This window comes from Macadamia integrifolia, chromosome 13 (genome assembly GCF_013358625.1).
Source record: "Macadamia integrifolia cultivar HAES 741 chromosome 13, SCU_Mint_v3, whole genome shotgun sequence".
Taxonomy (NCBI): domain Eukaryota; kingdom Viridiplantae; phylum Streptophyta; class Magnoliopsida; order Proteales; family Proteaceae; genus Macadamia; species Macadamia integrifolia.
Genome location: NC_056569.1, coordinates 9,387,656 through 9,399,818, shown reverse-complemented (window position 1 = coordinate 9,399,818; position 12,163 = coordinate 9,387,656). Strand labels below are relative to the sequence as shown.

The following is a 12,163-nucleotide window of genomic DNA, read 5'->3' as shown; positions in this document are numbered from 1 at the left end:
AACTAAAGAGAGAGCAAGAGAAAGAGAGAGCAACTAAAAAAAAACTAGAAGAAGAATGAATTGTCTCCCCTCCTCTAACATGAGTTGTATTTATAGGGAATGGGGAGATAGGGTAACAAATTTCTCTTTCCTAAAAGGGAGAAACCCATGTTGATTGTGAGATCTTTTGAGACCAAAAGTGCTAAGGTGGAGGAGAGAGAAGAGAAAAATAAACTTTGAGAAATTTCCCATAATTTTTTTGCTTATTTCTTTTATTTCTTCTAATTTATTTATCTTTTTTTTCTCCCTCCAAGGGAGGATTTTCTTCTTGCTTTGTGTGATTTGGACAATATTTTGGTGATGATGTGGAGGAGAGAGAAGATTTGGACAATCTTTATTTCTCCCTTTTTTTTTTTCTTCTCTTCTTGCGCAGGAACCCTTCCACAATTTTTCTTGCTTCTAATTTGATGTGGAAATCCCCTCCATGCCCTTAGTGCTTTAAGTGAGTGAAAAGCAGAAAATCTTCAACAAAATTCTCTAAAAAAAACAATCATGAGATTCAAACTTGAGACCTCTTGGTGAGCAAGGGAATTTTGCACACCATAGCTCACCAACTACACTAGGTAGTTGTTGTTACCAAAAATGAATCTTCAATCACTTAAGGATGTGGTCCATTGATCCTTGTTGGCATTTGGAGTATTCCTTGTGCCTCTGAGACAATTGCAAACGGGTTGGTTCTGCATCTCGGTTCAGTTCTGATCCATTATTCTTTTTCTGGCCTGAAAAGAATAATCACTTGTACTAGTAACCAAATAAATGCATACTTTTAATTGGACATGTCCATCTTGCTCAGAATTTTGTCCTCTTCACAACCATGAAAAGAAATAGGACCTTTTTACGTGTAAAATTGGAGATATAGCGCCCGATAGTCCTTAAGGTCTTGAAAATATAAAACCTACAAAAAGAGAGTAAAACCCAAGGTAGCTCCATTCTAAATATGTAAAATGCATGTTTTACTACCCTAGATTTCACACATAAATGTGCTCATCACTAGACATACAATAGTCCGATTGGATTCAGGTCCAATATCCAAGCTCAATAGATTTAGTACAAAGGTACTAAAACTCAGGATCAGTCTTGGGATCGGTCAAGAACATGGTTTCAAGTATCGGTATTACATTGGCTGTATCAGTCTATCATATCGGTATCGATTGAGACCGATCCTCGATACTTGACCTATCTGGAATGGTTACCCATATCGTTCAGGGGAAAAACAGTAAAAAAGATGTACTTTTCCTGAAAAATAAGGGAAAAAGTGACCAATACCTACCGATCCTCTCCGATACTAATCCGGATTAGATCAGTATTGGCAAAGACCAATACCGGTACCAATACCGAGAACTAAATCCATGGTCAGGATTGATATTGATCCCGATAGACATATTTACTCTTGGGTTTTAATAAAAATAAGTTTTTCATTACATGTGTATTGAGATCATTTGGTCAAGATCCAAGATCAGAGATCGATCAAGGCCGATATCATTTCAATATGGCTGATATTGTCCGATCCAATCAGAGTTTTAGCACCATGTTGGGTACAGAGTCACATTGATATTATTAGTGTCACAAAGAAAAATGTGATAGCATGAACTAAAATCAGTTTGTCTTAGCTCCATCCCTTTATGGTTGATGTAGTCACATTATTAAAGCATCAATCAATGGCATCTTCATCAATTGGATGTCAATAATACTTTTTGGCATGGTGATCTCCATGAGGAAGTGTAGATGCGCCTCCCCCTAGGCTATTCGAAGAAGGGGGAGTCTCATGTCTGCTGGCTTTATAAGTCCCTATACGGTCTCAAGCAGGCATCTCGTAATTGGTTTGCCACTCTTACTCGGTCTTTACTGGATGTGGATTTCAAGCAATCCTTGGCCGATTATTCCTTCACCAAATCTTCAGGGCCCAGTTACAGTATAGTTCTCGTCTATGTTGATGACATCATTGTTGCACGCAATGACAGTTCTGCCATTCAATGTCTTATCAGTTTCTTACAGCATCATTTTCACCTCAAAGACCTAGGTAAGCTCAAATATTTCCTTGGTCTTGAGGTTGCTTGCAATTCTACTGGTATCTTCATCAACTAGCGTAGGTACACTCTCGATATCCTTTCCAAGTCTGGCTTGCTCGCCACCAAGCCGGTCCTATTTACTATGGAGCAGAACCTCTAGTTGGGTCTTGATACTGGTCCACTCTTGCTGAACCTTTCATTTACTGATGTCTCATTGGTCGTCTGCTCTATCCCACTATCGCACGTCATGATATTGCATATGCCGTCAATACATTGAGCCAATTTAAACAAACCCCACGGTAGCCTCACATGGATGCCGCTTCCTGGGTCCTACGATATCTTAAATCCTCCCCTAGTGCAGGCTTATTCTTCTCAGCCAAGAGCTCGTCACACCTTGCCGCATACTTTGACTCGATTGGGCCGCTTGCCCAACTACTCGGCGCTCTGTGACTAGTTATGTCACCTTTCTTGGCATGAGTATGCTGTCCTAGAAATTCAAGAAGCAAAACACCGTCTCACAGTCATCTACTGAGGCTGGGTACCGCTCCATGGCCACTACTACCTGCGAGCTCGTGTGGTTACACTCTCTTCTCAATGATCTTGATGTTATCATGCAACGTCCCATGCGTCTCTACTGTGGCAGCCAAGCCGCCTTACACATTGCCATCGATCCCATATTTCACGAGCATACCAAACACATTGATATTGATTGCCATGTTCTACGTGAACGCCTATAGTCTAGCTGTATTATCACTGTTCATGTTCTGACTCACATGCAGCTCACGGACATCTTTAGTAAGCCACTTGGCCGGATGTGTTCCATTTTTTTCTCTCCAAGTTGGGCGTTCTTCACATGCACGCTCCAATTTGAGGAGTATTAACACGTCTTCTAGCTCACCCTTCCTTATTGGTTCATCTAGCCAACCCACCTACCATATATAGATTCATTATCATATATAATCTCATTCCTTATTAGTTCATCTAGCCAACCCACCTACCATAGAATCATTACCATATGTAATCTCATTCCTTATTAGTTCATCTAGCCAAACCACCTACCATATATAGAGTCATTACGATATGTAATCTCATTCCTTATTAGTTCATCTAGCAAACCCACCTACCATATATAGAGTCATTGCTATATGTAATCTCATTCCTTATTTATCCCTTGATCAGTGGGATCTTTATCTTGTAACCTTGTGTATATAAACACACATAGGATAGCAATAAAAGTGCAACATTAGGAGATTAATCTCTTCAACAATAGAAAAAATCCAAAAACCATGAATGCCTTGAAGTTTGTCCTTGTTCTAGCCTTCACATTGGCCTTGTCTAAGGCATATATTGTTGAAGGAAAATACTCTATAGATGTTCGCTGGGCTCCGAAATACACTGTGCATGTTATAAACGACTTGGGTCAAAATCAGGAGTTGAACATTCATTGCAAATCCAAAGACGATGATCTTGGTCCTCACACACTCATGTTCGGCCAAGAATTTTCTTGGACTTTTCAAGTCAACTTCTTCAAGACCACTCTTTTCTGGTGCAACATGCAATGGGGGAATACACAAGGTAGTTTTGAGATCTTCAATGCTAAAACAGACAAGGCGTATGGAGGTAAGCCATATTATCGGAAGGTAAGAAAGGATGGCATATATTACGACAATGACGATAGCAAAAGAGATGGAGCCTATTGGAAGAAGTATTCATGGTAGTGTGTATGTTTTTCTAAGTGTTGACTCGATGTCGAATAATGTTTTAGTGACTATTTTGTCTATCGATCAATAAAGGTTTTTGCTATGTATCTCGTGTTTGATATATTTGGCGTATTCTTTTTCATATTCAAACTTAAAATCATTGCTGCCACTACATATCTTCTCCTCCAAAAGAATGGATGTGGCCTTTCAGCTGAGAGGATCAAATTCAGGTTCCACCACCTTCTTCGAAGAGTGGAGGACCATGTAGATATGGAAGCTGAATTTGACCCCCCAACACACCTGCATGGAGTTTTATGCTAGTAAATCAACCTAGCAGCATTTAGCCGCCCTCATTTGTGAAGGTGGATAGAGACCCACATGGGGGCTATTTTTTTTTTTTTTTTAAGATATTAGTACAAGAAAAATGTTCTCAGGAGAGAGGGAGAAGATAGGAGAGAGACTTGGCGGCATTGGGAAAGAAGAGAATTATTCTTTCAAAATTTCTCGATCTGCGTATGTAATCTAACCGTACCTGGTTTGCACAAAATATCTCCCATTTGGTAGAATGAAGGAAATTAAAAGTTCGTTGACATATACTTGAATATTCTTTGATCTCAAGTCAAGTTTTAGTCTATTTGCTAAATGATAAAATAAAGCATTGTAAAATCCTAGGACAACAAAAAAGTTCATTATGCATAGACCCAAGGATTAAAGTATCGGTATCGGTCGCCGTATCGATCGGCCAAAATTAAGATACGTATCGGAGGGGATCGTATCGTATCGGAGATACACTAAGATACGCTAAAGATACACACATAAATGGATAGGAAACATTTTTTTAAACACTTTTGCATAAAGAATTTGTTAAAAAAAGCTATTGATAATATGTATTATGCATAAACACTAAATTGAGGGTATCGTACTAAGAATTCAAGGTCTGTAGTTGTCCCATAAATGTAAAATCCTTGATCCCAACCTTAATTTCCACTTTAGTTAGAGAGAAATATGGCTGACAGCAACTTTGGAACAAAAACCCTTCAAAAAATCGTTTTTTTTTCTGAAAAATTACCCATATTGGCCATTATATGACCGTAGCCGATACGTATCGATACTCACCAATACGTGCTGATATATACCGATACGTACCGATCGATACATACTGATACTCACCGATACGTACCAATACATACCGAAACGTACATTTTACCTCAATTTTATATTTCTCATAGAGTCGTATCGTATCAATGTGTATTAGTGGTGTATTGATGCATATCAGTATGTATTGTAGGATATATATCGATACAAAATGATTTAAAAAATTCAATGTATCGTATCGACCGACTAAATTTAAGATACGTATCGGAGGGTATCGTATCGCTATCGGAGATACTTAAAACTATGCATAGACCCCTCAGGGTGTATTGATATAGGGATGCCAAAAGTTGGCCCTCAAATGTACCCAACTTGAACCGATCAATTGAAGTCCAAGTCCGACCCAACCAGTGGGAACTCAAGACCGATCAAATCGATTACTAAACTTGTCAGCTCAAGCACTGATCAATTAATAATCAGGTAGTCCCATTGCAATGTAGGGGCCCAACGGTTGTCTGGCCGGGACCAACTGAATACTTTAACTGCAAGACAACCAATTGTTCGTAGTCCGGTTAGCCTGTTTAAATCAATTTAGCCCGATTACAGCCTGTTTAAGGACCTTTTATGGCCCAATAATTGATTAGCCCCTTTAATCCTGATTATAACCCAATTAACCTAATTACTTTGATCTCTATTATAGATTGGAAACAGGTTGACAGAATAGAAACATGTCCATGTTAGAGCCTACAAGGCCTTGATTACCTAAATACAAAGAAACTGTGTGGCCTTTAAATTGGTGGGGACCAATTAAGCCAATCAAAACCGACCAGTTGACACTCCTGTTGGACATACATGAAATATGATAATTTTATGCACCTCCCGGCTAAATGACAAATATTTAAGATCCACTTAGAGAACCCATTCCAGGCGGGCTATAGAATCATTTTCCAAGATTCTACTACTCTTTTATAGGATTGGAGACTAAGGTTCTAAAACTCGGGATCAGTCTTGAAATCGGTCAAGGCTAATATCAATCCTGATCATATAGATTTACCCCTGCGTTTTAATAAAAATAAGTGTTTATTACATTTTTACCCTTAGGCTGTACTTGTTTATTGGGATTGGATTAATCAGAATAGGAGATCAACCTAGGTGATATGAATCCGATATGGCTGATACTGACCAATATGATCCTAAGTTTAAGAACCATGTTGGGACAGATTCACATTGATATTATTAGTTTCACAAAGAGAAATGTTGGAAATAGGCTTGAACTAAAATCAGTTTATCGTAGCTCCGTCCCTTTATAGTTGATGTAGTCACATCATTAAAGCATCAATTAATGGCTGCTAACTTACCTTCAATACTTAACTTTCTTGAAAAATGAAATTAGGATTAGAGAGAGGTTTCACTCCCCCCAAAAAAGAACTCCCTGTGTCAAAAGTAGGAACTCCGAATGAAATCCCCATCAATCTCACCCTATGGTTTAATTGTATTTGAAAAAAATTATGATGGAAGAAAGACGAAGGCACCATTTGACAACGTTCCTAAAATGCATTTCTGCGTTTTTTTGTTCCTAGAAATGGAGAAACAGAGTAAAAAGTGTTTGTCAATCTTGTTTCATTCCACCCGTTTTTAGAAAACATAAATAGGAATTTTAAAAAATTTATGTTATCAGAAACGGTTGTGACGAAACAAGTTATACTTGTTTCGTCGTTTCTAGAAACAAGTGAAGGCAACAAATTGTGAATTTGTGCCAGATAAAAAAGCCCAAAAGTGAGAAGCATGACTCTTCTCAAACTCAAAAGTAATGGAATTTTTGAAGCTCAAAAGTGAGGAGTATGTTATGAAACAACAATGTGTGCACAAATCGATCCAAGAAATAGGTTTATCAAACACTCAAAAATCCATTTATGTTCCCAGAAATGTGAAAATTCGTTTTTGCTGTTTCTAGACACAGAAACGGTAGAAACATTGTCAAATGGTGCCTAAGAAAATCCTTTTTTATTATATTTTTTCTGAGGAACAAATGAGCTTTTCCCTCATGTGTGGACAATCCGTTCCTCTTGAGTTGGAGATCCTCTCATTCTCCCTTTGTTGTTAGGAAAATTATTTTGTACCATCCTATAGGACTGTTGTGTGTCTGGCAATAATGTATGGAGCATAATGTTTGGTAGTTAAGAAATTTCATATAGATAAAATGTGTGTAACAAAGATGAGGATGTTAAGATGGATGTGCGACAAAACTAGGACGGATAAAATGAGGAATGAGCATATTGGAACGGATTTGGGAGTTGCCTCGATCAATGATAAGCTCCAAGAAAGCCGTTTGAGGTGGTATGATCATGTTCAAAGGAGGCCTAGTGACGTTCCAGTAAGGAGTGATAGGATTCATATTGGTGGGGCCACACAAAAGCTAGGGGCAGACCTAAAATGACCATTGGAGAAGTTGTGAGGAATGACATGTAAGGTTTAGGTGTCATACTAAGTATGATCTCAAATAGAGCACTATTGAAGGGCAAGGATCCATGTGGCCGACCCTATTTAGCTGAGATTCTCCTATCTTGCTGAGTTGTGTTCTCTCTCCTCTTGTTTTGCTATTTTCCTTTTTCACCTCTCACTCTTCATATTGCTTTTTTCATCATTCATCTATCAATGTTATTAAACTCAGGTTCTACCAAGAATTTTATTGGAGTTTCGATCTAAACTTCTTCTCTACCACTCTTTTCTGGTGCAACGTGCAATGGGGGAATAAACATGGTAGTTTTGAGATCTTCAATGGTAGAAAAGAACAATTTAAGTGTAGGGACACCTATGATGTGCATTGTTATTGAAAGGTAAGAAAGGATGGCATATATTACAACTATAGCATAGAGATGGAACCTCCAAAGAAGTATTCAGGGTAGCTTTTCTAAGGACATACTTTTCCATACATATGAACTCTCTAGCATTTTTATAACTATTGTGTCTATCCATAAATAAAGGTTTTTGGTACCTCATGTTTGAAATATTATGTTTAGAGTATTCTTTTTCATATTTCCAACTTAACATGACATAACACTACTTCTAGAAATTCCTTCCCACTACCTTCTCCTCCAACAGAATAGATTTGTCTTTTTGCCAAGATGATCAAATTCAGCTTCCGCCGCCATCTTCAAAGAGTGGATTGATCTCAATTTTTTTGCAACTGAATCTTTTCTGGTGCAACATGCAATGGGGGAATAAAAAGGGTAGTTTGAGATCTGAAATGGTAGACAAGAGGAATTTTAAGTGTGAGAATGGCATGGATGGGTGTTGTTATTGACAGGTAAGAAAGGATGACATATATTACAAGAAGCATAGAGATGGAGTCTATTGGAGGAAGTATTAATGGTTTTTTTTTCTAAGGATATATATATCATACATTATTAAGAACTCCCTAATGTTTGAGTAAATATTATGTGCTTTTACTGATTAATAAGGTTTTTGCTATCTCACATTTGAGATTTTATGTTTGGAGTACTCTTTTTCATATTAAAAAAAAAATGATGGAAGAAAGATTAGGAAAATCCTTTGTCATTATTATTATTATTATTATTATTATTATTATTATTATTATTATTATTATTTTGGGAGTGGGGAGGAGGGGAAATGAGCTTTTTCCTCGTGTATAGACAATCCCTTCCCCTTGGGTTGGCGGAGAGCCACTTCTCTCTTTGCTTTTAAATACTTCTAGGGGAAGTATTTCTTGTGGGGGGGGACTGCATTCCTATGTGTTTGAGGGCCAGTAGGAGCACATAAGGAAGTATTCATAGAGGTATCAGTTTTCTTTTCATTGGTGTGGTGCGTCTCACTATTTCAACATGTGTCTAGGCCGAGAGGTCACACTTCCCCACAAAAACCATTCCTCCCCATACGTTTATCATTTTTTTTTTTTTTTTTACACATGTCTAGTCTAATCCATTTTTCATCGTCACATTGAGAAGGAAGCATAAATACCCTTTTTTTCTTCTTATGAAACAGAAATACCATATTTTGATTTTGGAAGTGGTCTTTAGTCGATCTTTACTGTTATAAATTGAGTTGCCTATCATTGAAACAATGATCCTAATCTAATAAAAAGTGAAAATTAAAAGAAAAATAGGCAAATTCTCTCACACCTTCTTCCTAGCTTCTGAACTTGGGATTCCATTCTTCAATAATTTTTTTTTCTTGTTAAGAAATTATTTTATGTTTTTGTTTTGAGTCTCCTTGCGATTGATCTGTTAGATGTGTTATATGTGGCTCCATGTAACGGGGGTTTACCCTTTGGCCTAAACTGTAAAACCGGACAGGGATTCCTTATTAGCAAATAAATAAATATGGAGACAATATTTTCTCCTCTTCCTTTATTTATTTATTTATTTTTGTTATTGTCCATATTTTGAGTTGATGGGTATTCGATTTTTTAACCTATGGTAACATGGATATTGTTTAGTCATCTAAGACTCTAAGAGTAAGGATGTTAAAGGCTAGGGTGCAGTTTCAGTTTGGTTCACAGTGTCAGAAACTAAAATTGAACCATATATAAATGATTTCCTAGAAAATCCCACACCCAAAAGCTACTCACGAAGAAATTTTTATAAACAATTATTTAATATGAACTGTCGGAAAAAATAATCCTTTTCACACATGTGTGCAAGTTAGTAAAGATCCACAACGATAATGAAGAACAAGCAAAATAACAATACACCAAACACAAAAGAACACACTAATTTTAATGTGGAAAACTCTTTCAAGACGAAAAGGGGAAAAATCATTACACTCATCTAGGTGAAACTTTCACAATAATAAATAATGGGGTTACAATATCTTCTCTCTAAAAGAAATAGGGTCTGCAGAAATAGGGGCTGCAAAAACATCAAGAGAAAAATATCCTCTTGAGTTACAAAGCAACTCACCAAAATGATGGATTCATAAGATAATATTACTCTTACCTCTAAACCCATCATGACATTATGGAAAAGACAATACCTTCCCTTGATAAGGAGAATGTCATCACACTACATTGCAATATAGAGAAACACAAGAAAGTAACTATCTTCCTCCTTTCCTTTGCACTTTCTTCCACATGAAAAAGCTAGACCTGAAAGCAAGGATTTTAGATATCGGTATTGGTATCAGTATACCGATACAATCCCAATCTTGGATCAGCCACAACGTTCAATTTTGCCCTTACTTTTTATCAAAAAAAAAAAAAAAAGACATTTTTTTTTTTTAAATTTTATTTTACCCCTGTTTTGATACAAATAGCCAGTCCAAATCAGTTAAATATTAGTATCGATCTCAACCGATATCGATATAAGACAGCCAATACAATTGATCCAATACCGATACTTATAATTTTCTTAAACCGGCTTAGGAATGAGGTGGCATGAGTCGTGAGACTCACTGCCTCACCTCTTTACTACTAACCGCTTTAACCTTTTATCGTGATAAAGTAGGATTGATAATATCAAAATCTGATGAAGGGGTCTGGATCGGTTTACTAATAAGGTGCCTTGATGCGTTACAAAATTTCGCTTTAGCCAATGATCCAATCACAGGAATAATTGAAATTATGGTATCAAACTTATTAAATAATATCTGTTAGAAACGAATTATGTAGCATTTGACTCATTACCATCGAAACAATTAATGGTACACTCAAAAGATAACCCAAAAGATCAAGGGAATAATTGGATAATTGGGGAATAAGATTGAAAGAAATTTACAAGGAAGAATCAACAATATGAAACTTACATCACCGAGGACCCAACATCAATCAATTCTAATACATAAAGACATTAATAATTATTTAATATAAATCTATTCTATATTCTTTAATTTTGAATTTAAATAAATTATATATATATAATAATAATTTTACCAATGTAAGGTAAAGCAATGAGGATGTTGAAGATTCGAAAGATTGTTATTTATGGAAATAAAACTTAAGTGATTTTAATCGGTCTAAGGGATTAAAATCAAAACCGAATCATTTATCAAACGATTTCACGGTTTTACCATAAATCACTGGCTTCAGTAAATTATTTTGATTTGATTTTGACACCATTATTTAAAAATTCCTAGTTTTAAGGTAGATAGATAATATTTACAAAAAAAAAAAAAAAGGTGGAGAGAGAAATCAGTAACTCCTCTTCTAGTTTCTTATTTTAGGGCAGTGGGTAGGTGGAGAGAGATTATTTACCAAAAAAAAAAATGGAGAGAGAAATCAGTAACTCCTCTTTTAGTTTCTTATTTTAGGGAAGTGGGTAGGTGGAGAGAGATTTTTTACCAAAAAAAAGGTCGAGAGAGAAATCAGTAACTCCTCTTTTAGTTTCTTATTTTAGGAAAGTGGGTAGGTGGAGAGATTTTTTACCAAAAAAAAAGATGGAGAGAGAAATCAATAACTCCTCTTGTAGTTTCTTATTTTAGGGAAGTGGGTAGCTAGAGAGAGATTTTTTACCAAAAAAAAAAAAAATGGAGAGAGAAATTAGTAACTCCTCTTCTAGTTTCTTATTTTAGGGAAGTGGGTAGCTGGAGAGAGATTTTTTACCAAAAAAAAAGATGGAGAGAGAAATCAGTAACTCCTCTTGTAGTTTCTTATTTTAGGGAAGTGGGTAGCTGGAGAGAGATTTTTTACTAACAAAAAAAAGATGGAGAGAGAAATCAGTAACTCCTCTTCTAGTTTCTTATTTTAGGGAAGTGGGTAGGTGGAGAGATTTTTTACCAAAAAAAAAGATGGAAAGAGAAATCATTAACCCTTCTTTTAGTTTCTTATTTTAGGGAAGTGGGTAGCTGTTGAGAGATTTTTTACCCAAAAAAAAAAAAAAAGATGGAGAGAGAAATCAGTGGGTAGCTGGAGAGAGATTTTTTACCCAAAAAAAAAAAGATGGGAGAGAGAAATCAGTAACTCTACATCTACTTTCCTATTTTAGGGAAGTGGGATCTCTTTCTAATCTCTAGTCAACAATTTTCTACTTAAATCTCACAAATTTATTTAAAGGGGATGACTATCACCAAGAACTCAGGTAGTTAAACCTTTTCATCAATAGCAAAAACCATGAATGCCTTGAAGTTTGTCCTTCTTCTAGCCTTCACATTAGCATTGTCCAAGCCGTATATTGTTGAAGGAAACTACTCTGTGTATGTTATAAACGACTTGGGTCTGAATCAGAAATTGAACATTCATTGCAAATCCAAAGACAATGATCTTGGCCCACAAACACTCGTGTTCGGCCAAGCATTTCATTGGTCTTTTGGACCCAACTTCCTTCATACCACTCTTTTCTGGTGCAACATGCAATGGGGGAATAAGCAAGG

The 12,163-nt window shown here is 36.3% G+C and overlaps 1 protein-coding gene across 1 annotated transcript; it reads left to right on the top strand.

Annotated features, from left to right (window-relative positions):
• Positions 1-3,334: 3,334 nt before the first annotated feature.
• On the top strand, positions 3,335-3,766 carry LOC122058985 (S-protein homolog 2-like). Its single transcript, XM_042621699.1, has one exon. It carries the CDS (start codon positions 3,335-3,337, stop codon positions 3,764-3,766), a length of 432 nt encoding a protein of 143 aa, XP_042477633.1.
• The last annotated feature ends 8,397 nt before the right edge of the window (positions 3,767-12,163 follow it).